The sequence below is a fragment of the Callospermophilus lateralis genome, chromosome 14 (assembly GCF_048772815.1).
Source record: "Callospermophilus lateralis isolate mCalLat2 chromosome 14, mCalLat2.hap1, whole genome shotgun sequence".
Taxonomy (NCBI): domain Eukaryota; kingdom Metazoa; phylum Chordata; class Mammalia; order Rodentia; family Sciuridae; genus Callospermophilus; species Callospermophilus lateralis.
The window spans coordinates 34473196-34498837 of NC_135318.1; the positions used below are offsets into that span (position 1 = coordinate 34473196).

General features: G+C 39.6%; 1 protein-coding gene and 1 pseudogene across 1 annotated transcript in view; one reads left to right on the forward strand and one right to left on the reverse strand.

Moving 5' to 3' along the window:
• Window positions 1-3273, reverse strand: part of Lrpprc (leucine rich pentatricopeptide repeat containing) — a 107223-nt gene extending 103950 nt beyond the window's left edge. Inside the window, exon 1 of the mRNA XM_076834038.2 lies at window positions 3084-3273. Within this exon, the coding sequence (XP_076690153.2) occupies window positions 3084-3226 (143 nt within the window). The 5' untranslated portion in view covers window positions 3227-3273. The remainder of the gene's footprint in view (window positions 1-3083) is intronic.
• Window positions 3250-12864, forward strand: LOC143380569 (golgin subfamily A member 7 pseudogene; annotated as a pseudogene).
• The last annotated feature ends 12778 nt before the right edge of the window (window positions 12865-25642 follow it).

Below are 25642 nucleotides of genomic sequence, written 5' to 3' on the forward strand. Positions count from 1 at the left end.
ACTGGAACCACAAGATGACACAACAGGGCTTAATTATAAATAGGAAAATGACATGATCAAGCTACCTGGGACAGGGGCTGGGGTTGTGGCTCAGTGGTGGAGCACTTGCCTTGCACGCTTGAGGTACTGGGTTCAATACTCAGCACCACATAAAAATAAATAAATAAACAAAATAAAGGTAAAGTTACCAGGAACACTAGGGAATGATAATGGGGTTGGAGGAAGTAGTGATTTGTTCCAAAGTAGATCTCAGAATTTAATCATTCATGCAATAAATAAATGAAGGGGAATTAGATGAGAAGGAGAAGTCAAGAACAAAGATATCCAGGTTCTTTCGGGAAAGAGAAAAGACAACATTCACAAAAACAGGAAACACAGGAGGAAGTGATTTGGGAGGAAAGGTGAATCCAGATTCAGATGTTTTAGATTTGAAGGACTTGTCATCCAACCAGGCAGAGGAGAAACAAGGCTACCACCAGAAAGGTAGGCAAGAGCTAATAATAATAATATTTTTACCCTAAAAATAAAAAAGGTCACCCCCAGAGAAGGAAAAAGTGACAGAACATAAAGGACCAAAGGTAAAACCCTCAAGGACACAAGCATTCAATGAACATAGGAAGAAAGCAATGAGAGAAAAATCCCACAGAAAAGAGAATCAAAAGTGATATCGATGCCAGGGTAAGGCTCTCATGAAGAGAAAACTAGAAAACAGAATAGTAAATCAAAGATTAAAGACTAAAAAGTGGATTTGGTAATTAAGATGTCCTTTGCAAAAATTAAAAATAAAATGAACATACATTTTACACATACTTAAGAAAGGATATGTACTTTATCAATGGCTCTCTTTGGATGACAGAAGTAAGGGTGATTTTTGATTTATTCTCCCACCACACACCTTACAAGTGTTCCTCAAAAAACATGAGTTTTACAATTTAAAGAAGTTTCAACAAAAAAATTACTAACAACACAATGATGTCCTATGCCAGTGACTATAGTGGGTAGAAGACTGAATGAGAAGGGAGAAAAGGAAAGAGACTAGAGAATGGACAGGAAAGAGACTGGAAAGCGTCTAGAGGTATAATCCTGTGAAAAGTTTTGTTTCCAATTGGAAACAATCTGGTCTTGCTGACAAGCTCTGGAGTGCCAGACTGTATAGAAAGAATGTTCAGAATCCAGGAAACAGAAAATACTTCTCTATTGCCTGCTCTGATCTGAACATACCGGCCAAAGACAAAATCCTGCTCTCAGGCAGCTTGCCTTCTACAAAGGAAACAGAGAACAATAAATACTAACATCAGATAAGTGAAATATGCCAGGGATAAAACTAAAATAGGATAATGTAGATTTTTAGGTTGATGTCAAAGTAGGCCTTCTCTGAGAAAACATTTAAGTGAATCCAAAACAAGAAACTAGCATTGCCAGTAGTGGGGAAAGGCCTAGTTACCTCTACAGAAAAAAAAAAAAAAAACTTAGGCTCAGACATTTTAGGTAAGACATATAAGATTATACAGCAAGGAAACAGCCCAGGTCTCATGAGCACCCTGACCAAAAACCTTTCTACTACATTACCTTTTTAGTCAGCTTCCCTCAAATGCAAGGGTGAAGGTGAAAAATGACATTGACCCTCCTCTGGCCTCACAGGGATGGAAAGACTAGAGAAAAATAAGAGTAATTGGCACAAGTTTCCCAAAAGAAACTCTGAAAACGAAGAGATGTCATTCTATGAAGGCAAGGCTTGATTTCTAAAAGTTATCTGTTCAGGCCCAATACAAAAAGCACTAGTTTCCAAAGATTTATGAGTAAGTCACATGATCATAAAACAGGCCTGGGAGTATAGCTCAGTTGGTAAAGTGCTTGCCTCAAATGCATAAGGCCCTGAGTTCAATCCCCAGCACCACAAAAATAAATAAATAAATAAGCAAGGATTTCCTTCTTTTAGTTTTATGTAGAGATCAGCTGGATGGTGCAAAAAGGTCCACATAATCATTGTCATTATATAGCACTTACTATATGTCAGACCCTTTATTAAATGCTTTATATAATTCCATGCAATACTCTAACAACACTCTTACTGCTTCCATCTTACAGCTAAGAAAACTGAGGTCTGGAGATGGTAAGTGATTTGTCCAATGGCATAATGCAAATAAACTGAGGAGCCTGCAGTCCAGACTTCCTCCTCCACACCCTCCCATTCCATATCATTAGCTCTCAGTCTTTATGCTAACTCTCAAAGTACCTTTATGAACTCTTCCACCATCATTTCTCTCCAATGTTAAACTTAAACACTCCTTTCCAGGTAACTAGACTATTACTCAAATTAACACGTTCATCAACCTCCCTTATCCCCTCCCGGCAAATTGATACCAAACTTTTCTCCCTATAATCTCAATCTAGGAGAACATTTAATCACACATGTATCACCCACCGAATTTTTAACGTGCCTTTATTTCGCCGGATCCTAATAGAGTACTTTGCATGTGTTCACTCACTCATTCAATGTCAGATTCCACTGTGACAATTCCCAACCCACCTTCCTAAATATGGAAGAAAAATTCCATTTAAGAAAACGCAGGCAAAAGCCCAAAAGGATCATAATCAGATGTCCAGCTCTAAACTATCTCTGGCTCATCCTAAACTCCCAACCCATCTCCCCCGCCAAAAAAAAAAAGACTAAAGTTTTCGGGTCCTAAATACTACACGGTTACTAATCACCAACACTGAACCCACGTGGGACAGCACCCAAGCATGCCAATCCTAAAGAGGGAAACACCACCTGACCCCCACAACAGCGGTCAAAGGCCCCCTCAGCTTCACCGGCCCTGAGCAGCCAAAGGGCAGAAGAGACCCAGTCCCGAAGCAGAGAGGGCAGCAACAAGCCGGAAGCGAGACTTGCCCATGGCCATGACCTTCTGGAGACGTACGACCCCGTCACTAGAAAACCCTGGAGGAGCGAGTGGTCCAAAAGCCCCAGGAAGCTAGGTCGTGGGGCAGCTAGGAGCCTGGACCCGTTCAAGTCAGGCCCAGCTCCGGCAAGCGCAGACGACCCCGCGGAACCTGGCTGAAGGCAGAACCCGCGCACTCACCCCGCAAAAAGCCGGGCGCGAGCGGCGGGCAGACAGGGGGCGGCGTGCGGCCGACCCGGGCCTCCCGCGAGGAGACGCAGGGAGAGCGGGAGGGACGACCCGGCACCCAAGAGCCAGCGGGCAGGTCTCAAAAGGGCTGCCATGGGTCGGCAGTTCCCTCAGCAGGATGCACGTTCAGCCAGAAGGACAGGAGGAGCACGTGATGGCGGGGTCACCCGGCGCGGGAGAGACCAAAGGCCAGGCGCGCCAAGTGTAGGGGAATGAAGGGGTTGTTTTAAATTGAAAGATAGAAAAACTTGTTTCTCAGAGGTCCAGGGAGTTTCTTCCAATAGGTTGTTAAACAAAATTGCTTGATTTATTATTTAAGGCATTTTCGTCTCCATCCTACTCCACTTATCTCAGCACATTCAGTCACTCCACCCCTGCGCTTCTCAGTTGGTAGAGTCCTCAGGAGGTCGACTCCTCCCAGGTCAGCGCAAGGAATTGCGGGGGGCCAACTGGTAAGTACCCGGAGACTCTTGAGAAGAGCCGACTATGAAGATCCCAGAGTGTGGGACAATTCTGTTCCTCCAATGCGGAGGTTGTGAGTGACGCTCAGCGATTCTCCCTTAACGCCGCGGTTGCTGCCGCTCTGATAGGACCTGCCTTAGCTTCAAAAACGCGGAACAGAGAAAACGTTGAGGACCTTTGCACTGTGCTGTGGGCCCCGAAGGTTAAATATAATGTGAATTTTATTATCGAGCCCTGGGGACAATGTAAAGGAATGTGCAGATCTAACCCTAAATGTTCTACACAGTGCCGTCTTTTATGAAATGAATGGATTCTAACAAATATCATCTAGTTTTAAAGCTGGAGTTGAACTCATTTTCTTTCCCGCCTCTTCACTCTTACCCCACCTCACCTTTCCATAAATGCACCTTGTAGGAGGTGTCTGCAAGGAGGAGTCTGCGCCCCAAACCTGGAGCAAGTTAAATATGTAACTTCCTTCACAGGGCTTGTAGATTGGAAGGGTTCCCTGTGCACACCTGGGAAGCTGGAAACAGGCTTCCACTCCCTCTTCATCTACTTGCCTCCTGACCATCCACCCAGTGAAAGCTCATAGACTTCTTCCGGAATTCCCACTGTAATTTTCTATTTGACTCTCTGTCCCAACTCCTTGAGAAAAGGTACTGTGACCTCTTACTGTAGTCAAAGTACCTGCCCAATGCAAGGTGCACAGTAGGTTGCATTCAATATTTATTGAATTGATGGGTACTTGGAAATTACAGACCCTTTGAAAAATGAGGGAGCTGATATCTACCCCCAGAAAAAAAGTTAAGTAGTTAATACTTCTGAGCATTAGAATATAATTTAGTTATTCTCTCATTCAGCAGTTATTTAGTGAACACATATTCTGTGACAGGCACTGTTTGAGATCCTGGGGATACAACACAAAACAAAACAGACCAAGTCTTGATTCTAATGAAACTCATCCCAAAGTTGAGTTTGAGAAGGCAGATAAGAACTGTGATTTAAAATAAATCAGAGTGGAAGGATTGAGGGTGCATTAGATGGGAAAGATCAGGCCAAAAACCTCTTTAAAGAGTTACCATCTGAACAAAGACCTGAAGGAAGATGGGGAGAAAGCCAAAAGGATTTTCTGGAGCACAGAATTAAGAAATCTCTAGTGTTAGAGAACAGCAAAAAATCAAGTCCTGATGCAAAACAAGTGTAGTCTGCTTGAAGAGCAGAAAGGAGAACTGTGTGATGAAAGAAAGGAATGAGTAGGGGGTGAACATGGAGGTCAGAGAGGTAGCTGGGAGCCAGATCATGCTGGACTTTAAAGACAGCCTTCAGAACTTATCTTCAGAATGAAATGAACATTGTGAAGTTTGGTGTTTTCTGTGGTATGAATCCATTTGCGTTTTTTAAAGGGTTGCTCTGTTTGAGGAGGAGATTTAGGGCAGAAAGGGAAAATAAAAGTAGATCAGAGAAGAAGTTCTTTCAATAATTCAGACTAAGGATGATAGTGACTTGGATTAGGGATTGACAGGTGAGATGAGAGACCAGGTCAGAACCAAAAGAATTTACTCATGGATTGGCTATGATGTATAAATCAAGAATGACTCCAAAAGTTTTGACCTAACAATAAAAGGATGGAAACTGCACTGATTTAAGTGGGGAAGACTCAGGGAGAAGCAGATTTAAAAGATGACATCCAGGGGGCTGGGGTTGTGACTCAGGGGCAACAGTGCTTGCCTAGCATGTGTGAGGCACTGGGTTCAATTCTCAATACCACATATAAATAAATAAAACAAATGTCTAATAATAACTCAAAAAAATAGAAAAAGATGAAGTCCAGATGTGAAATTCGAGTAGGGCGTTGTCTGGAGGACAAACAAGTCTGGCATTAAGAGGGAAAGTCAGAGCTAGAGATCCATCAAGTACTATATCCTGTCTCTAAGATCTGTAGCTACAGAATTGGATGAAAGCATCTAGGAAGAAAATGTAGTCAAGAGATAAGGTTCAAGCACTGAGGTTTGTGATGTTTCGATATTAGAGGATGTATAGATAAAAATCTTACAAAGAAAACAAAGAATAGCTAGAGGAAGAGGAAAACAAAGGGCCCCCAATACTAAGATAAGGAAGTACTTCAAGTAGGGAATTAACCATGTAAAATGTTGCTATTATCTCCAGGCTTGGTGGTGCACACCTATAATCCTGGTGGCTCTGGTGGCTCTGGAGGCTGAGGCAGGAGGATCTCAAATTCAAAACCAGCCTCAGCAACTTAGCAAGACCCTGTCTCTAAATAAAATTTTTAAAAAGGGCTAGGAGTGTGGCTCAGTGATTCAATTTGCCCTTGTTTCAGTCTCTGGTACCAAAAAGTAAAAAATAAAAAATAAAATATAAAATGCTGCTATTAGGTCTGGTTAAAATGAACACTCAACATTGACACAGGGTTTGGCAACTCTGAGGTTCCCTAGTGATCATAAAAAGAACCATTTTCATGACTTGTTGAGTCAAAAAATTGTTTGAAGTAAATTTAAAACTATGTAGAAGAAGGGAAAGTGGAGACTGAATATAGACAAAACTTTTGTAGACTGTATTTTGAAGGAAGGCACACAGAAATGGGATATTATCTAAAAGGGGGACGATAACGTGAGTGACTTATTTATATTTGGTGTAAATGGGAATCATCTGCTTGTGACTATTTCATTTAAATTTTAAAAATTAAAGAAGTTCTAGAATTCAGTCCCTTAGATTAGCTACATTTTGAGAACTCAATAGTCACACTGGCTAGTAGCGACCATATTGGACTGCACCAATAGAGAACATTATCATAGAAAATTCCACTAACAGGAAGTGAAAAATTGATAATGCATGAAAGACAAAAGTAGAATACATTGAGCAGACAATGGGATGAAACTCAGTACAAAAATGAAAGGGTTGGCTTTAGAAAAGAATGTGCAATCCAGGCATTGTTGGAGGAGAGAATACAGATGCAATAAGGTACTGATGCAATAAGGTTGGTAGAAGTAGTGATGAGAATGAATGGATGTTCTCTTCTAGGTGTTTCTAGCCCCGAGAACCTTACCCCTCAGCCAACATTCTTATTTTATTTTCCATGCTGGGAATTGAACCTGGGGTCTCACACATGCTGGGCAAGCACTCTACCACTGAAACTACACCACAAGCCCCAGGCTTCCTCTCAAAGTATGAAATAACTGCTAATCAAATTTGTCTGGGCATTCATTTATTTATGATGAATTTATTCACTATCTATTGAACACTTGCAATCTGACAAGAAAAATATGGTGGGTAAAGGCAGAAGTGATCTTTACAGTTGTGGGATTTAACATTACAAAGGGCAAAGGAGATATTAATCAAATAATCACACTAAATGAGTTACACAGGGAAATACAGATTCTAAATAAAAGAGACAGGTTTCCATGAGGTAGTATACCTCACCTGGAATACAAGGATCATGACATCAAGGGTCTTCTCAGATTTCCTTAGACATATTCCAGAAGCTACATAGAGTTGAAGAGAAGAACAAGGAGATTGTCCTTAGTTTCTCTTTTAAGTTATCCTGAACTATGCAATGGACTTAAATATTGATTTTAAAAGGTAGGATCCTGTTTCTGGTGAATAAAATAGCCTCAGAGCAGAATTGTATTAGGAAGAACATCTTAGAAGCCAGACAGCCAAAATACTGAACTCCTTGGTTTCCTTCCTTGTAAAATTGGTAATAATTACCTATCCTCTCAGGCTTTTGGGGGAACACTAGATAAAATAAGTGCTTACTGTGACAGGCACATAAAAAAATATCTGAAAAAATATTGCAGCTCTTGCCAGTTGAACATCCAAAAATCCAAATTCAGAAATGCTTCAAAAACTGAAGCTTTTTGAAAACTGTCATGACTGTTTTAAATTTTGGAGTGTTTTAGAATTGGAGTTTAGGATTTTCAAGGGATGTTTAACTGATAAAGTGTATTCACATATTCTGAAAATTTTTTAAAACTCCAAAATCTGGCTGGGTGCAGTGGCGCACAAATATAATCATCGCAGTCCAGGAGGCTGAGGCAGGAGGATCACGAGTTCAAAGCCAGCCTCAGCAAAAGTGAGGCACTAAGCAATTTAGTGAGACCCTGTCTCTAAATGAAAGACAAAATAGGGCTGGGGATTGGCAGTGGTTGAGTGTCCCTGAGTTCAATCCCCAGTATCTGCTCCCCCCCCCACCTCCAAAAAAGAAAAAGAAAAAACTTCAAAATCTGAACATTTTGGATAATGAATCCTCAACCTGTATTTTTATGTTCAGGATCAGTCTAAACCTCATTAATTTGGTTTTTTTCCAGTCTTCCCTTGTCCAATTTTTGACACAAACATCCTCATGGCCTAATAACTATCGATAGCATCTTAACTCCTAATCCAGGTATTCAGTTAAGTGGTTATTTATGCAAAGTACATGACAAGTTACATTTCAGGGGAAAAAATTATGAACTTAGTTTATGGGAAAAGGTAAAACATATAAAGCACATAAGGCAGTGTAATTCAAACCAAGGGACAGCTGGTTGGGACAATAGAAAGTCTCAGAATGAGAATGGCATTTCATCTCTAAGGCTGGGGAAGATGGGAAACAGTAGAGATGGTGGTGAGAGAAGTTCTAGGCAGAGCAAACAGCAAGAACAAAGATTCAGACCTCTCCTCCCTGCACTACTTAAACGGAAGGAAATGTTTTTGAACTCAGAACTCCCAGAAGTGTCTGCCTTATCAAGGAAAGGAGAGAATCATTAACCAAGTGACTTTCAAGATTCTGTGTACACAGAGACCAACCCACATATTTACAGTTATCTCATACTAGACAAAGGCACCAAAAACATACATTGGAGAAAGGATAGCCTCTTCAACAGGTCATGCTAGAAAAACTGGAAATCCAGATGTAGAAAAATGAAATTAAACCTTTCTCTCTCACCATGTACAAAACTCAACTCAAAGTGGATCAAGGACCTAGAAATTAGACAGAGACCTTACACCTAACAGAAGAAAAAGTAGACCTGAATCTTCATCATGTGGGATTAGGCCCCGACTTCCTTAAAGTCATGAAATAAAATCAAGAATCAATAAATGGGATGGATTCAAACTAAAAAGCTTCTTCTCAGCATTGAGGTGAAAAGAAAGCCTACAGCATGGGAACAAATTTTTACCACATGTACATCAGATAGAGCACTAATCTCCAGGATATATAAAGATCTCAAGAAACTTAATACCAAAAAAACAAACAACCCAATCAATAAATGGGCTAAGGAACCGAACAGACACTTCTCAGAAGAAGATATACAAGCAATCAACAAATATATGAAAAAGTGTTCAACATCTTTAGTAATTAGAGAAATGCAAATCATAAGATTTCATCTCACCCCATTCAGAATGGCAGTTATCAAGAATACAAGCAATATCATGTGTAGCTAATTTAAAAAAAAAAAGAATACAAGCAATAATAAGTGTTGGAGAGGATGTGGAGGGAAAGGTACACTCATACATTGCTAGTTGGACTGTAAATTGGTGCAACCACTTTAGAAAGCAGTGTAGAGATTCCTCAGAAAACTTAGAATGGAACCACCATTTGACCCAGCTATCCCACTCCTTGATCTATACCCAAAGGACTTAAAATCAGCATGCTATAGTGACATAGCCACACCAATGTTTATGGCAGCTGAATTCACAATAGTGAAACTGTGGTATTTATACACAATGGAATATTACTCAACCTTAAAAGAGAATAAAATTATGGCATTTGCAGGCAAATTGATGGAGTTGGAGAATATTTTGCTAAGCAAAGTAAGCCAATCCCAAAAAACTAAAGGCTGAATGTTTTCTCTGATTAGTGGATGCTGATCTATTGTGGGGGGTGGGGGGAGAAGGGAGGAACTTTGGATTGGGTAAAGGAGAGAGTGGGGAGGGATTATGAGGATAGGAAAGACGGTGGAATGAGATGGACATCATTACCCCAGGTACATGTATGATTGCACTGTGTACAACCAGAAAATTGAATGTTGCACTCCATTTGTGTTTGATGAATTGAAATGCTTCTGCTATCACGTACAATTAAGCAGAACAAATGAAAATTTTAAACAACGACTCTGACTGTGACCAATATTAAAACCTACATGTTATAGAGGATATAAATGTACACCTGCAAAAGGAAATTTCCTGAAGCAATAATTAGCCCTACCATATGTGATGCTCTTGGATATTAACTATTTTTATCCTATTTCATTTTTTAATGTTGAGTGATCCTAATATGAACAAACCAGCTATCAGGAGACATTTTTGAGACCCTCAAGAAAATTTGATGATGGACAGGTATTACACAATACCAAGAATTACTGCTAATTTTTAAAAGGTCTGATAATGCCTTAGTAGTTACGTAAAAAATATGTATTTGTAGAGAAACATATTGGCATATGTATTAGTAAATTAACATGATGTCTGAAATTGCCTTTAAGATATTTCCCCAATAAATAAGAGAAGAAAACCATAGAATAGAAGAAAGAATGTGAAAATATCTTAACAATTGAATCCAGGTGATGGATATTTGGGGGGTCATTTTACTATTCTAACCTGTGTGTTTTTTAAAATGTTCATGAAGAAAAAGAATTTAAAATGCTGGTTGCATTTGTATTTCACTGCTCATTAATAGAGCATGATTTGAAATTTGAAAAACATCATATTCATTCATGTTGATATAAATGAAAAAATAGATAAAAGCATCAGATAGACAAATAAATATATCAGGCTGTACTCCTGGCAGTTGGTGACCTGTCCTTAGGAACAATGTGGTTGATTAACTTCTCCAAAGAATAGTTGCTCAAATATCAAAACTTTCGGTTGTTTTATAAGTCATTTTACATAAAGTTTTAAGTATCTGAGAGGATATCCTTTATTATCTGACAAAGATTTTCATTTAAGACTAAAATTAAAAAAGAAAGTAAAACTTTCATCTTCAAAATTCTGAGCTGACAGTATGGTACTATCACCTAGTGGCAAATTTACAAAGTAGTGGACATTAATCTTGTTTCTCTTTGGTCAATGATTTATTTTTTGCCTTACAATAATTTATGAGAATATAAAGAATCAGAAAATAAAACTGATCACTCATAACTGTTTCTGTTTGTGTTTTTTGGAATCCCCTCCAATTTTCACATGAACACATTCAAAATAGTGTGAGCAAAGAACCAAGTGATTGCCTTGAGTGTAAATGCCTATTTTGCTTAAAAGCTTTAACATATTTTAAGCAGCAGATTTAATGTTTAGCTGTGGTTGTGTTTTCTCTTAAGGCAACTTAACTGATAAATCAAGGGCTTCTCCCATCTGTGACCACATTTTTCATATCCAAATTTATTCATGTATGTAATTTCTAATTATTCAAAAAATATTCTGCTCAGACCCTTGTTTGCATACCGCTCTGAGATTCTCATTATAAGTGGAGATCCAATTGGTCATTGTTATACCCTTCAGCAACAGTTCTGTCAAAGGATGATTCTTTCACAAGCACACAAACCAGGAAGACAGATGCAGGGTCATTTACTATAAGAAAGTAACCCATGCTGGCAACAAGGCTTTGTTGCTGATATTTTCCCAGTGTTACCATGTGTGAAGGCTGGAAAGTTTATGTGTTTCCCATAGGGCAGATAGTGTCTGGATAAATCAATATAGAATGGTAGTCAAACATAATGGGCATTTCAACGTACACACAACTGAGTCCCTTTAAGACAGAAAATGGTTGTAATCCTTATGATAGCCAAAAACTAAACTTTATCAAGACTTTATTAAGCAATCATTGTTAATTATTAAAATGTGACATGGGTTTCTCAAATCTGCCGTTTAGTTGACGGTTTTTGTATGTTGTTTTTTTTTTTCAAGGACATAGAAAGTGTATTTAATGTTCTTTAAACATATATAATGAGGAACTTCTGTTTTAGCATGTGTCCTTCTAAGGGTTAAAAAATAATTTCCCTTGGACACTTTTATGCAACTTGCCTTCTGATAATTTCATTTTAACTGGGAGAAGAAAGACTAAAAGAATTTACGTAGGGGGTTGGTGTTTCCCGGGCCGAACCGGGATGTGGGGGGCGCGGGGCCTGGGCGGGGGCGGTGGCTGAAAGCCCGCTGCGACAGCCTGGGTGAAGGGGAGCGGAGAGGGGGAGGCCTTGGGCTTCTTTGGGTGGTGGGTGGGTCCGAAGGGCAGGCGGGCCAGAGTCCCGGGTCCAGGCCGGGGATCTGACCCATGGTGCCCCCTCCCCCACTCCCTGAACTCGCAGCGCGGCCGGTGGGGTCCTCGCCGTGAGGCCGCAGCAGGCGCCGTGTCCGGGAAGGTATTCATTCATTCAAGGAGACTACAGCAGTGGTACACGCTGCCGGTTCCAGACCAGGTTCCCCGCGGAGCTGGAGAACCTTGATAGGCAGCAGTTTGAAGAGACAGTTGGAACTCAATAACCTTTATGCAGAAGCAGAGAAGCTTGGGGGCCAATCGTACCTTGAAGGCTGTTTGGCTTGTTTAACAGCATAGACCATCTTCTTATGTATGGAAACTCATTATGAGAAGGTTCTGAAGAAAGTCTCCAAGTATATTCAAGAACAGAATGAGAAGATATGTGCTCCCCAAGGTCTCCTCCTGACAGACCCTATTGAGAGAGGACTTTGAGTTTTTAGATTGAAATTACCATTTATGAAGACAGAGGCATGAGCAGTGAAAGATAAACCATAAAATTAAAGATCCCACATCCAGCTGGGACCCTCATCTACCCACTGGCTGATCACAGAGTGTCCCTACCTCCTCTCCAGAGCATCATTCCTTTGTATCTGCTGCCAGAGCCACGGTGCCATTTACTCCAAGGACTAACTTTCTAAAATTCCACACCTGGAGTGACCTCTAGTCGCTCAGCATCCACTTTGTGTCTTTAAATTGTGTAGGATTCTGTAAACTTCTGACTCGTTTCTGAGAAAACACAATGAAGCATTTCACATTTTTTTATTCAAAGTGATTATAAAATATGCAATTGGTCAGCTCAATGCAAAGTTTTATTTATTTCTTACTTGCCACCAGTACCATGAAATCTATTCATTCCTTGGGCCAATTTTCCAGGTGGCTTTAGACTTCAATGAGTTTATATTAGTGAATGTTCAGTCTTATTCCCCCAAATTAATAAATGGCTTTTTTCCAGGTGAGGGATAGACTGTGTCTGTTATGCTGATGCATTTCCCAGATTTCAAAGAACTACCAGTTTTGCCATGATTCAAATCTTGAGATTTATTTCTGTTGTTCAGTTTTCAAACCAAAACTCATTGAAAAAATACTGTATAATGTTATTTGTTTTACTATAACAGTTATATCTAATTAAAGTAGTATTGAATGCAATTTCCAGTTATTTTATTTGGAGCCTTTTATGTTATTATTGCATTACCTTGAATGTTGGAAAGATGTGGTATGTGTTGCTTGTTCATTACACAAATAAGTGAGCACAATAAAGTGGATGCTAAACCATCAAACACATATGTCCCTGCTGTGTCCCTAAATGTGTAATAAGCAAGTATAGTAAATATTTTAATTATAGTTTTGTTATAAATATAACTTATGAGAAAAAAATTTGATAGGCATAGTACTGTATATTGCTAATTTTTAACCCTACTGGCAACTTTATGATTTATAGATTCCTCATACAGCCTCTTACAGTATTCAGTGCACAGAAATCTTATAATTGGTTTCAAATAAGTTAAGTGACTTCCAAGTTAAACTCTTAAGTCTGAATCAGTACTTCTAGCTCTTCTTTTGTCTGTATGTTCCTAGTGTTTGGGTTTCTTATGCCCCTCATTCTTTTCTGGATTTGAGAGCACTGTATTTGGGAGAAAGTTAAGAAATATATTAGGAGAGAACGAAGCAGTTAAAAGTTTTACTTTCAGAGATATTGTAGGTGCTAATACTGGATTTAACCTTTCAGATGTAATTTCTTTTCTGGATGTGGTAGTTATTCAATAAATCCCATAGGTCTATGTAATATTTTAATTGTATAAAACTTTGTTACTTTATAGCCTCTTATAGTGTGTCTGCCTTTTAAACCCATTGCAATAACTTTGCTGAAATATTAACACATTAGTAAAACTTTTCTTAAACAAAAAAAAAAAAAGAATTTACGTAGGCTTAATACAATTATGTACATACATATGAAGAGATGAGGAGGTAGCTCAGGGGTAGAGCAATTGCTTCACATGTATGAAGCCTTGGATTCCACCCTCTACCATACACACACACACACACACACACACACACACACTCACACACATTTTCCATCACATTAAATCATAAGACACTAGCATGATTATTATTTTTGGCTTCTCACCTTGCCTTCTTTTCTTCTTCTAATAGATCTGATCCATGAACCCGAGATGGGCACTTTACTAGACCAGGTCAAAGTGGTGATTCTGCAATAATCCCAGATATAAGACCCAATTTGGCCTAAAAAGAGTTTTCCTCTAAAGGAGATTGTAGGGGGAGTCTTTACTTTTAAGGTCTTGAAACTTAAAAGATATGAAGACGGTCTCTCCTCTACCATGTGAAGAGCATCCATTTTCAATGGGAGATAATAAGATCAACATTCTGATAGCTTACTGGATTCTCCAGTAAAATGAATTAATACATTTCTGTTGATTCTGTTACCCACCTTGAGTAGGATTTTTGTTATTTACACCTGAAAGAATCCTAACAAATGGAGAACTTGATATGAAGAAACGGAGTCCGTAAAATGTGCTTAGAGTATGTATACATGTATATATATATATATATATATATATATATATATACATACACACAACATATTTATTCATTTTTATTTTTATTTATTTTCTACTTACTTTGTGGTGCTGAAGATATAACCCAAGGTCTTGCACATGCTCGGTACATGCTCTGTCACTGAGCAATATCCCCAACCCTGTTTATGGTCTCCACTAGTATTCTGGAAGAAAGAAAAAACTTCCCTCCATGCTTAGTCATCTGAAAGCAGAAGAAGAATGGCATCCAGCTTTTCTGAGTAACTTCCCTCCAGTCACCCTCCCTCTCATATGTAGGCCTTGGAGAATCGCCAAGGCTGAATTCTCTACCTTTAATTTTAGTTGCTGTGAGCCAAGTCAAGGAAGTGGACATCATAAGAGGAAATAACTGGGATTCAAGAGAAGTCAGAAAAAATAGAAGCCTCAAGATTCAAGTTGTCCTCAACCCTTCTTTTCCTGTACTTCTTCCCCTGTCGAGTGATTATCTAGGATTCATATTAGAATCTTGTGACAGGTCCTTTATGCCCCCCTCCCTGATCAATCATTGACTATAGACTCCTAGGGGGGAAGCAAGGGTCTGGACCTGGTGAGGCCGAAGGCCGAAGGCAATTCCCAAAGAGTCATGGGCTTCCAACACTCTAAGCAGCTGAGCAAATCAGTGCCTTGGTCATGGAGGGGGATATCTTGGTAGTGATCTACAGCATCCACCATGCCAGTCTGTGCTGTGCTGTTACTTCACTCAGAGGGAGAAATTGTATGAAAGCTGTTGAAATATGACCAAGGGATAGAAATGGCAACACAGGGTTCAGACTCAGGGACCATAACTTAATGAGATTTTGGCATTGGTTATAGCCAATGTAACCATAAAAATCGGTCAGTTGACTAGTGTTTCAAGGAAAATGTGCTATATGAGAAATCTATGGCCTCATGAATAGGGACTTGTAATTACACAAAGCCTAAGGCTGTCCTCACGCCCTCTGAACACATGAATAAAAGTTCTTTCCAATATTGATTTCAGATATGGCCATGGAGGATAAGGGACAAGAAAGTCCTTCCATCAGGTCGAACTGTTACAGCCAGATTGCAGACTAAGAAAATCACTCCACTACTAGTGAAAGTTGTCTTTATAACCCCTGCCAACAGGAAATGGTTTGTGTTCTAGGGTGACAGTGACCACTTTTGTTTTATTTACCCCCTTTGCCTTTCCTAAGTGTGAATTTATATTGGAAATCTGATTTTCTTTCCACTACAGTGTATTGAGCGCATTGGGGGTAGGTAAATTTGTAATTTAGCCATAGGTTATTAGATCATAATGAGCCATATCCAGGGGGGAACGCAAATCACTCAAACATGGCTCACAGAGCAGGATGTAGAGATGATGTCTATCTTTGGGTTATCTCCTACTGTAGAGTGAGTGGTATTTTTTTCAATTGAGTGTGGTTCTATTGAATTTTACTAAATTAAAGCACTTTCAAAATTAATTGTGGAAAGAATGTTATATGTTTATCCCTGCATGTTTGAAGTCAAGGAAGAGATTATATCAGCATTTTACTGTTGTTCTATAATGATTCTCTATAGACATATTTCTGATTTTCAATGTCAACCCCCTGGTCACAGAGATCAGCATGTGACACAGGCCTAACCCTATGAGAGAATCTTATCCTCTTGACTGGAGTGATTATTTTGGGAACTCAAACCTAATCAATTGGAATAATTAATTAGGATTCCACTATTTGCAATTAAGAAAAAGGATGTCTGGGCTGGGGATGTGGCTCAAGCGGTAGCGTGCTCGCCTGGCATGCGTGCGGCCCAGGTTCGATCCTCAGCACCACATACAAACAAAGATGTTGTGTGCGCTGAAAACTAAAAAATAAATATTAAAAAATTCTCTCTCTCTCTCTCTCTCTCTCTCTCTCTCTCTCTCTCTCTCTTTAAAAAAAGAAAAGAAAAGAAAAGAAAAAGGATGTCTAATCTTTGAGTCCTGAGGCATGAAAATGGAAATCAGTAAGGGCTGGTGGCCACTCTCCCTACCTCTCTCCCACCCACTAAGAAACCTGTGTGTGGTAGGAGAAGAGGACAGCACAAGAGAATAAGAGCCAAAGAATGGAGACAGGCCTGATGACATCATCAGTATTTCCATATCCAGATGTAGACTTCCCAGTTACATGAGCTAATAAATCACCTTTGTACTTCAGCTAGTTTGAGAGGGTTTTTTAGGAAAAGATCTGACTTAATACAATGTTGAGTTTGTAATAGGATCAGTATTCCCTCTAGTGTTAGACTGCTTGCTTCTATACTCTGCTTCTAAACACAAATAAATGTTCATCTTTATTAGTATTAATAAAATGTCCTAACTAATCTTCTGTGTTCCCATGAAATTTTCTCATTTTGTTAAACATGACTTCATTGCATTTTTAAAAAATGATACACTGAAAATAGTGAAAGATTAAAATAGAACTGGCTTTATCCTAAACTTCTTTAAAAAATATTTTTCGGTTGTGGATTGACACAATATCTTTATTTATTTTTATGTGGTGCTGAGAATTGAACCCAGTGCCTTACATGTATGAGGTAAGCACTCTACCACTGAGCCCCAGCCCGAGCCATATTCCAACCTTTTAGCAAATAGAACAAGTCAAAAATAAGAGAATTTTTATTTTTTTAAGAAAGTGAATTTAAAAAAAAAAATCAGTTACTCTTTAAGTAAAAACTAACATACCAAAAATAATCCACAGCAAAATAGTGCAAAATGTTAAAGAAAGACACCCTAAAGCCAAGGTGAAATGGCCTGTGATGAAATGGTCTAGAAATGAGACTTTCAAAGATAAAAGTCTCAATTAAATTCTATACTATGCACTACCTCCATCTTCCCAAATATAATCACATACTCTAGAGAGCTTAGTATCTTCAGTTTCTACAGATCCCATGACATAAACTCCCCCAGTGATTCTGTTGCACACCAAATTATAAATATATTAGATATCTTCCATAAATTAACTCATTTAACTTTTTAAAAAAATATATTTTTAGTTGTATATGGCACAATGCTTTTATCTTATTTGTTTATGTGGTGCTAAGATTCTAACCCAGTGCCTCACACATGCTAGGAAAGTGCTCAACCACTGAGCCATAGCCCCAACCCCTCATTTAATTTTTATAAAAGTTCCAAAAAGTAAATTCTGTTAAAAAAATCAAACCACTATTTTATAAATGAGGAAACTGAGGCTTAGAAAGGATTGGTTGCCCAAGATTCCATAGCTAGTAAGTGGTGGAACTAGGGTTGAAATCCAGGAAGATTGGTTCTCAAGCCATTTTTTTTTTTTTTTTTTTTTTGTAGTTGTAGATGGACAGAATGCCTTTATTTTATTTGTTAATTTTTATGTGGTGCTGAAGATCAAATCCAGAGCCTTACACATGCTAGGCAAGCGCTTTGCCACTAAACTACAGCCCCAGTCCTCTCAAGCCAGTTTTAAACCACTGCTGGTAAACAAACAGTTTCAAAAAACAGCCTTAGTACAAAGACACAGCAATAATGGTAACAATGCAGGCAGGCCAGTAGCAGACATATTTAGGTTCATTTGATGTCTTTTGCTGTTCTCTTTCCCGGGAATTCTTTCATTCCAGCCAATCCTGGTTTCTCTCATTTCCAAACTTCTTGTACTTAGTAAATATAGCACTATTTAACATTTAATTGTTTCTGCTTCTGTTAGTTTTGCCTTCTCAACTATATAAGGACTTACTGAAAACTCAGGTCCAGTCTCCATTTGCTTAGGGCACCTGGAGCAGTATCCTGTTATTCCTTCCAGATTTGGAAGTGCTAATTTAGCTTTAGAAACCTATTATTGGGTGTGTGGTACACACCTATAATCCCAGAAATATGGGAGGCTGAGGCAGGAGGATTGCAAGTTCAAAGTCAGCCCTCAGCAACTTGGTGAGGCCTGATATCAAAATAAGAATTTTTAAAAGGGGGCTGAGGATGTAGCTCCAGGGTAATGTGTCCCTGGATTCAATCCCCAGGACCCAAATAAAATAAACCTTAAAAAAAAAAAAAAAATCCCTGTTACTTATGAAGTTTAGATTCATTTAAGACTGAAATTCTGAGATTTACATTGCACTTGAATTTTAGATGTTTAACCAGATCCTTCCGTCAGTCACATCAGCTATCCTTTTGCCGATCTGTATTACTCGAAATCTGCATTTGTTCTGCTGATCAAATCAGTGTGGCAATGGTCCCTTCCTGCAATTTAGAGCAGTTCTTGAAAGATTTTCCTTTTGAGAAAGCCTCCAGCAAGCTCTTTCCTGTTCGACTTTTGTTTGCTTCCCAGAAATGTCCATGCTGAGACAAAATTGCTTTACCCAGATGCCAGTGATTGAAAAACATTCGAATTATCTGTCGATGGTAAATCATAAAACTTGTTTGGAAACCCATTTATTGAGCTTGTGAGGAAAGAGTAGTTTACCTCGGACTACTAAAATAATTCTGGTATTTGGAAATGCTGAAGGCTTGATTGCATTGAATTATAAATTGAGTCATTACTAACTTAACCTCTGGGAGGTTTTCAGTGATTGTTTTATTCAGCTTTACTGACTTTGCTGCCCATGGCAACTCTGGCAATGATTCCCCTAGCGGCAGGAAGGGGCTGCCCAGCCTCGCTGCAGAAATTCATGGGCCTCCATTTGCCTGCAGAGTTTGGAAAGATCTAAAGTCTTTGGAGACTAGAAATGTGTTTTTTCCTTGTCGTAACTGGCAGTATGAGCCTCTGGCATTTCAAAGTGCAAGTCATTAGTGTCCACCAGGGTGACGTTAATCTGTCTGTGTTTCAGTCTCAGGACATTTTCCAGTTGCTTCTGCCACAACAATCTCTGCCATCTCAGTGCCTCCGATGTCCCACATGAATTCAGGAAGCTGTGCGGTTGCCGGCAGGACTTCACAAAAACCGATTGCAGACCGATCTTCTTTCTCTTTCATCTTTCAAAGTCATCCTTAATGAAGCCCTGAAGCTTGTTTAAAAGGTGGAGATTTTGTTCGGCATTTTCACATCTGAAGATAAGAAAACCCGTTGTTGTTTAAAAACAAATTTCACCCCCAGTGGAAAGGAGACTCTCTTTTATTTTGAATTAGGGTTTGTGTTGTAGAGTCTGGGGAACTTAAGCTGATATTGATCACATTCAGAAACAAGAGATAGCAGAAGAGGGAGAGGTGAGATTGCCAGAAAGCAAACAAAAATAAGACAGGTGAATGGTTGGAAGGGGCTCAGCAGAATCCAGATGACACTGGAAATGGGTGGGAGGCGTGGGAATTGTCAGGACATTCTATCCTCCCTCCATTTTCCTGGGAGCTGAACCTCCCGCAGTCTGAGCTATGCTTTGGTGGAGAGAGGGGGGACAGGAAGGGAGGGGAGGAGTGAGTGTTCTTTCATCAGATCTTTCCAGGTTCCCCCATGTGATAATATGACAGGAAGCCAAACCTAACCCAAGAGCTAGTGGGCGATTGTTAAGAGCCTTGGCCTTTTATTTAATCATCAGAAAAACCGAGGCTGGTAGATGCTGGTAAAGTGCCAGACTAATTATTCAGATACAAGTGCCTGAGATTGGACCAAGTATCGTCTCATTAGCATGCAGTGTCCATGCTGGAGTCTGGTTAAAAAAGCCACAGAGACTATAGGAAAGATCGATGGGAAGGGAACCAGAAGAAAAATAAAATCAGCTTTCCCTATACTGTGCAGTGAAGTCTCACATTAATAGATTGTCCTCCCTCTCCATATAGGGTACTCTCCAGTACTGTGCCCTGGCCCAGGCCCTGTTCTGCAATATGCAACACAATTCTTTTACCAACCTTTTGCATCTGTGCTCATAAACTTGGCCTTCTTTCCTGTTATAATCCATTGTGTCTAAGAGCAACCCTTCCATTTACATTCAGATCTTACCTCCTTCTCATACCTACTCAAGGATTTATTTGCTCCTGAAATTCTCTCTTCTTTCTCTTGCACGTTAAGTTCCCCTTCTCTGCCGAATGATCTCCATCAGCATGGATTGTCACATTACTTTCTATCTTAAAAACCTCTCTGGACTCTACTTTTCCTTCCAGCAAGGCCCCATCCTCCAAGTACTTTACAATGAAATTCCTGAGAAAATTTTTCTAAGTTTCCATTCACTGTGTGTGTGTGTGTGTGTGTGTGTGTGTGTGTGTTGCTAGGAATTGAACCCAGAGGCACTTTACCATTGAGCCACATCCCCAGCCCTTTCTTTAATTAGGTTTTTTTTTTTTTGAAACAGAGCCTTACTAAGTTACTTAGGGCCTCACTTTGTTGCTGAGGTTGGCCTCAAACTTGCAATCCTCCTGCCTCAACCTCCAAAATTGCTGGGATTACAGGTGTGTGCCATGATGCCTGGCTTCTATTCACTTTTGAATTTATTCTAACCAGGATTTTGTCCCCATCTTCCAATTACCAATAACTTTATGTAGCCAAATCCAGCAGTGAATATTAATATTCCTCCTAAATCTATTTTACTGGGTTTCCTACTTTTTCCAATCTTTAAACATTTCAGCGCTCCAGGCCTCAATCCTTGGGTTTCTTCTCTCTCTAAACTTCCTCCTTTGCCAATCTCCTCCAGCCTTCTGGCTTCATACACCATCTCTGTGATGGTGACATTGTAATCTTGGCATATTTTGCCTTTGAGGTCCAGTCTCCAATCCCCGCCTGGATGACTACCAAACCTCGCAGGTCTAAGCAGGGTTCTTCATTCCCTACTCTCCTAACTTGTGGCTCTTCCATTCTCAAAAACTGCTCCAAGCAAAAGCCTAAATCCATCATTTTTTTTCCTCCATCAACACGATGCATCCAATCCATCCATCTATCTGCTCTGTCTCAGAGAGGCATTGCACTTCCAAACACTTCTCGCTACCCCCATCATCGCCTCCACCACCATCACCTCTCACCTGGACTACAGGAAAAACTCTTCTCATTGTTAAACTGCAGTCTCTATTCTTCACAGCAGCCAATGTCATATTTTTAAAACATAAATCTTGCCATTTTATTCCCCCTGCCCCAAACTCCTTATGGCTTTTCCATCACACTTAAACAAAACTCTGTGGCTGCTGTGATTGTGGGAGATCCTGTATGATGTGTCCCCTGTTCATTTCTCCATCCCCACTCACCTACCGGATATCAGTGCTTTCCTCCCTGTAACCCTCCTGTGGTGTCTCAAGTTTGGTCTCTCAGGTGACATAGTCCCAGTACATAAGGTACTTACATTTAAAAAAATTTTTTTTGTACCAGGAATTTAACCTAGGGGCACTTTACCACTGAGTCACATTCCCAGCCCTTTTTAAATTATTATTATTGAGAGAGGGCCTCCCTAAACTACTTAGGACCTTGCCTAGTTGCTGAGCCTGGCCTCAAACTTGTGATCCTCCTGCTTTAGCCTCTGAATTTCTGGGATTATAGGAGTTTACCACCACAAGGGGCTATATATATTTTTTAGCATTAAACATGACCCCCTCAAGGTAGATAGTACTCTCTCCTCTTTACAAATGAGGTAACTGAGGTTCTTAGAGGTTAAGCAATTTCCCTAAAGTAACAGAGGTAGACAGTGGTAGAACTGGGTTTCACATCCAGGTGTTTGTAATTTTACTTTACTTTTTACTTATTTTTGCAGTACTGGGGGTTGAGCCCAGGGCCTCATACATGCTAAGCAAGTGCTCTGCACTTTGGTACATTCCTGATCCATTATTTTGAGGCAGAAATTTTTTTTTTTTCAGAATTGAAATTCAAAATGTTTATTTTGAATTTTAAAGGGTTTTGAGCACTGATTATGCAGGAATTGAGTTTCCATGTCTATAGTTGACCAGGCTGGCTTTGAACTTGTAGACCTACCTATTCAGCCTCTGGAGTAGCAAGGATCACAGGCATACACCACCAGACGTTGTTGTGATTTTAAAGCTAAATTCTTTCCATTGCATTTTAACCAGAATAACCCAGCACTGACTTAATACTTTCAGTAAAAATTTGCTTTTCATGGGTGGGTGGTTACTGGACTGAGGTCCTGGTGCTGAGGGAGTTGATCCCGTGTGGAACTCCCTGGCTCTCCGGAAGAGGATTGTGGAGGACCAGCTTTTCCTGCCTGGTGATGGAGTCTGCAGGACTGGGGAAAACAAGCCCCAGGCAGCAGCGAAGGCTCTCTTTTGTCTCCAAATGCTAATAGTTCTGGATTCAAAATCTTTTCTCTCTTTGACTGGACCCAGATATAATAAAACAAGAAACTTACAGCATATAATTTGGCATTTTACTGGTATGGTAGGCTCACAAAAATTTTGTTCTCCCTGACAAGGCTCAGCTAATTCTATCAAAATAAATCTCTGAAGGAAAAAAAAAAGCTTTCTTCTAAAGACTATGAGAAGCCTTTTCAAGAATAAAAATAACACTTAAAACTGATATTCTGTGTATCTTCTTTTTCTTCTCTTTTTCAGAAGAAATTCTGCCCTTTCTGATAATAGAAAATAAAGAATGTCAAGGAAGAAGTGTCAAAATTTGGCATGCAATGAAGAGTAGGAATTTCCTCTAACAGTGCACTTTGAATTTTTAAGGGTTTGGAGTACTGATTGTGCAGGCATCAGGTTTCCATGTCTACGTGTGTCCTTTACCAGTGTCCAGGTCCATGAATGGCTTCACAGTGTTTTGCACTCATTCATTAGCCTTGGACTAGGAACAAAAGGACTATGAGAGCCAAGTATTTCAACATCTCCAACCAGTCTCCATTATATTTGCTCTATGAGTCTTTGTGGACACTTCTCGATGCAAATTGCTTGATCAGAGATGTTTTTCTTTCAGATGGATCACACAGCAAGGTTGAGTAGACAACTTTGAATTTTATGTGCATTTCACTAAAGCCACATTTACTATGTGCTCAACATTGTGCTGGATGATGTGAAGTCTTCATTGGTGAGGAGAAAGAGAGCAAAACACACTTATTGAGAGCCTTTTGTGTGCCAGATAATTTATACTGCATCCATAATTTCACAATATAGACAGCAAACATTGTTCTTCATGGTTAGCAAAGAAATAAGGCTTTGGAAGTTAAGGTAATTCTCTCATAGGCAAGTTAGTATTAGCTAGAATTGAAAATCAGGGGTATTGGATGTTAAAACACTTTATCATTTGTACTTCATTGGACAAAGTTAAAGTTGAAATTCCCTTCCAAATGTGCTATGTTCCAAGAAACTGCCAAATTTTCCAAATGTGATTGATAGATTCTGAAAGATTTTGGAGGAGAGGAAGAACTAGAAGTGTTTGGATGACCAAGGGAAGTTTCATGAAGGAGGCAGGGTAGGATCCGCGTCTCAGAACCTGTCTAGGGAAATCACTGCATCTGAGGGCAAGTACAGTCTGGGAAGGAGAATGGCCTAAGAAATAGGGGAGGAGGACAGTGACAGATGAGGGTGAAGAGGCCCCATGGTCTCACTACTGCTGGACGTGTGTGTGCTGAAAGCAGCAGAGGACAAGGCTGTCCTGGCATTAGGACCAGTTTGTCGAGCACTTTCAAAGCCAGGCAGGGTTATAAGTAAAGACATGTGGTAATGCAGGTAATGCAGCAGAGTGACTATTTTTGTCCTCCTGTCCAGATTCAAGCATTAAAATTTAATTCTCATTGTGATGCATTTGGAAGCAGGGTTTTTGGGAGATGATTCCACCTTGAAGGTAGAGCCCCCAAAATGAGATTAGTGCCCTCATAAGAAAAGGCTGGAGAGTTAGTGTGCCTCATTCTCACCATGTGAGGGTATTATGAGAAGTCAGCAGTCTGTGGCCCAGAAAAAGTTCTTCATCAGAGTGTGACTGAGATGGCATCTTGATCTCAGACTTTTAGCTACCAGGTCTATCAGAAATACATTTCTGTTGTTTATAAACTACCCAATCTATGATATTTTGTTATAGCATCTCAACTTGACTAAGGTGGATAGGACATATGTGTTCCCAAGGAGAAAATTTTGCAATTAACTGAAACATGATAGAATTATCAGTGTGTGAATCCTCTGCACCTAATGGGATATGTCAATTAAAATATTTTTTTTGTTCTGAAATATAATAAAACATAGCCTTCAGATAGAAAATAAGATACATATAACTAACTATGACCATTTTAATGCAAGTGCTGGAGCGAGCCTTCAGTGCATGCACACCAGCATCCCAGGCTGAAGGCAGTCATGTCTAGAAAGCGGACAGTGGGCTGTCAGCACCATGGACAGCGGTGCAGGGCTGCCAAGCAGTCTCCAGGCAGAGCCATTTATATTTGATGTGGGTCTGTAACTCCAAATCAGTAGAATGGACTCATTCAGTGAATTCAAAGGCTAATTTTCCTTCAACTCTCTCTCTCTCTCTCTCTCTCTCTCTCTTTTTTTTTTTTTTTTTTTGTAGTTTCACTATGGAGGAGACTCCCTACCTGTGTTCTCTCCGGGGACTTGGTGTACAAATGCACACATGTGCACACACATGCACGTACGCACACACACACAACTCAAAACTTTCAGAAAAATAAAACTTTTTTTTTTTTTTTACAAAGATTAAGGATGCTGAGGAAGGAAATGGGGAAGATTTTCAAGTGGCGCTTTTGCCCTTCTGAACTTGACCTTCCCTGAGTAAGAATCAAGACATGGAACCAAATTGGCAATAGTGTTAAGCATCTTAAGAGCAGCCAGTTCTCCCTGTCTGAGGCCCCAAGCATACTTTTTGCCAAGCTCAAAGATGTAAAAGAAAAGAAAAAAATTTTTCAAAAGACAGGTGGCCTCATTTTGAGAGTATATTATGAGGTTTTGGGGAGTTTGGGGTTTTTGTTTGCTTTTCTTTCTTATTTCTCTTTCTCCTTTGCAAACTTTATGAAAAGGCTTAGCTTAAGTTGAAGCTAAAGAACATCTCTGCAGGGTTGGTGATCTACTCAGTGGTGGAATGCTTGCCTGGTATGCATGAGACCCTGGATTCAAATCCCAGCACCACAGGGAGAAAAAAAATTCAGAAAAAAGAAATTTTAAAAATCTCAGGGCTAGAGCCTTGGTAGAGTATGTAGTATTCTTTGCTGAAGGGAGTGAAAAGATGGGGAAAAAATGACAATGAACTTAGAATCTATTTTTTAAAAAAAAAGACCTGTAGTACATCTCTTTCTTAAAAGGGGAGATGTGACAATTTTGTCATTGAGGGCATTACAGTTTTACTGTCATCGGAGACATTAACACATCTCTAATAGGCTACTTTCTGATAAACAGC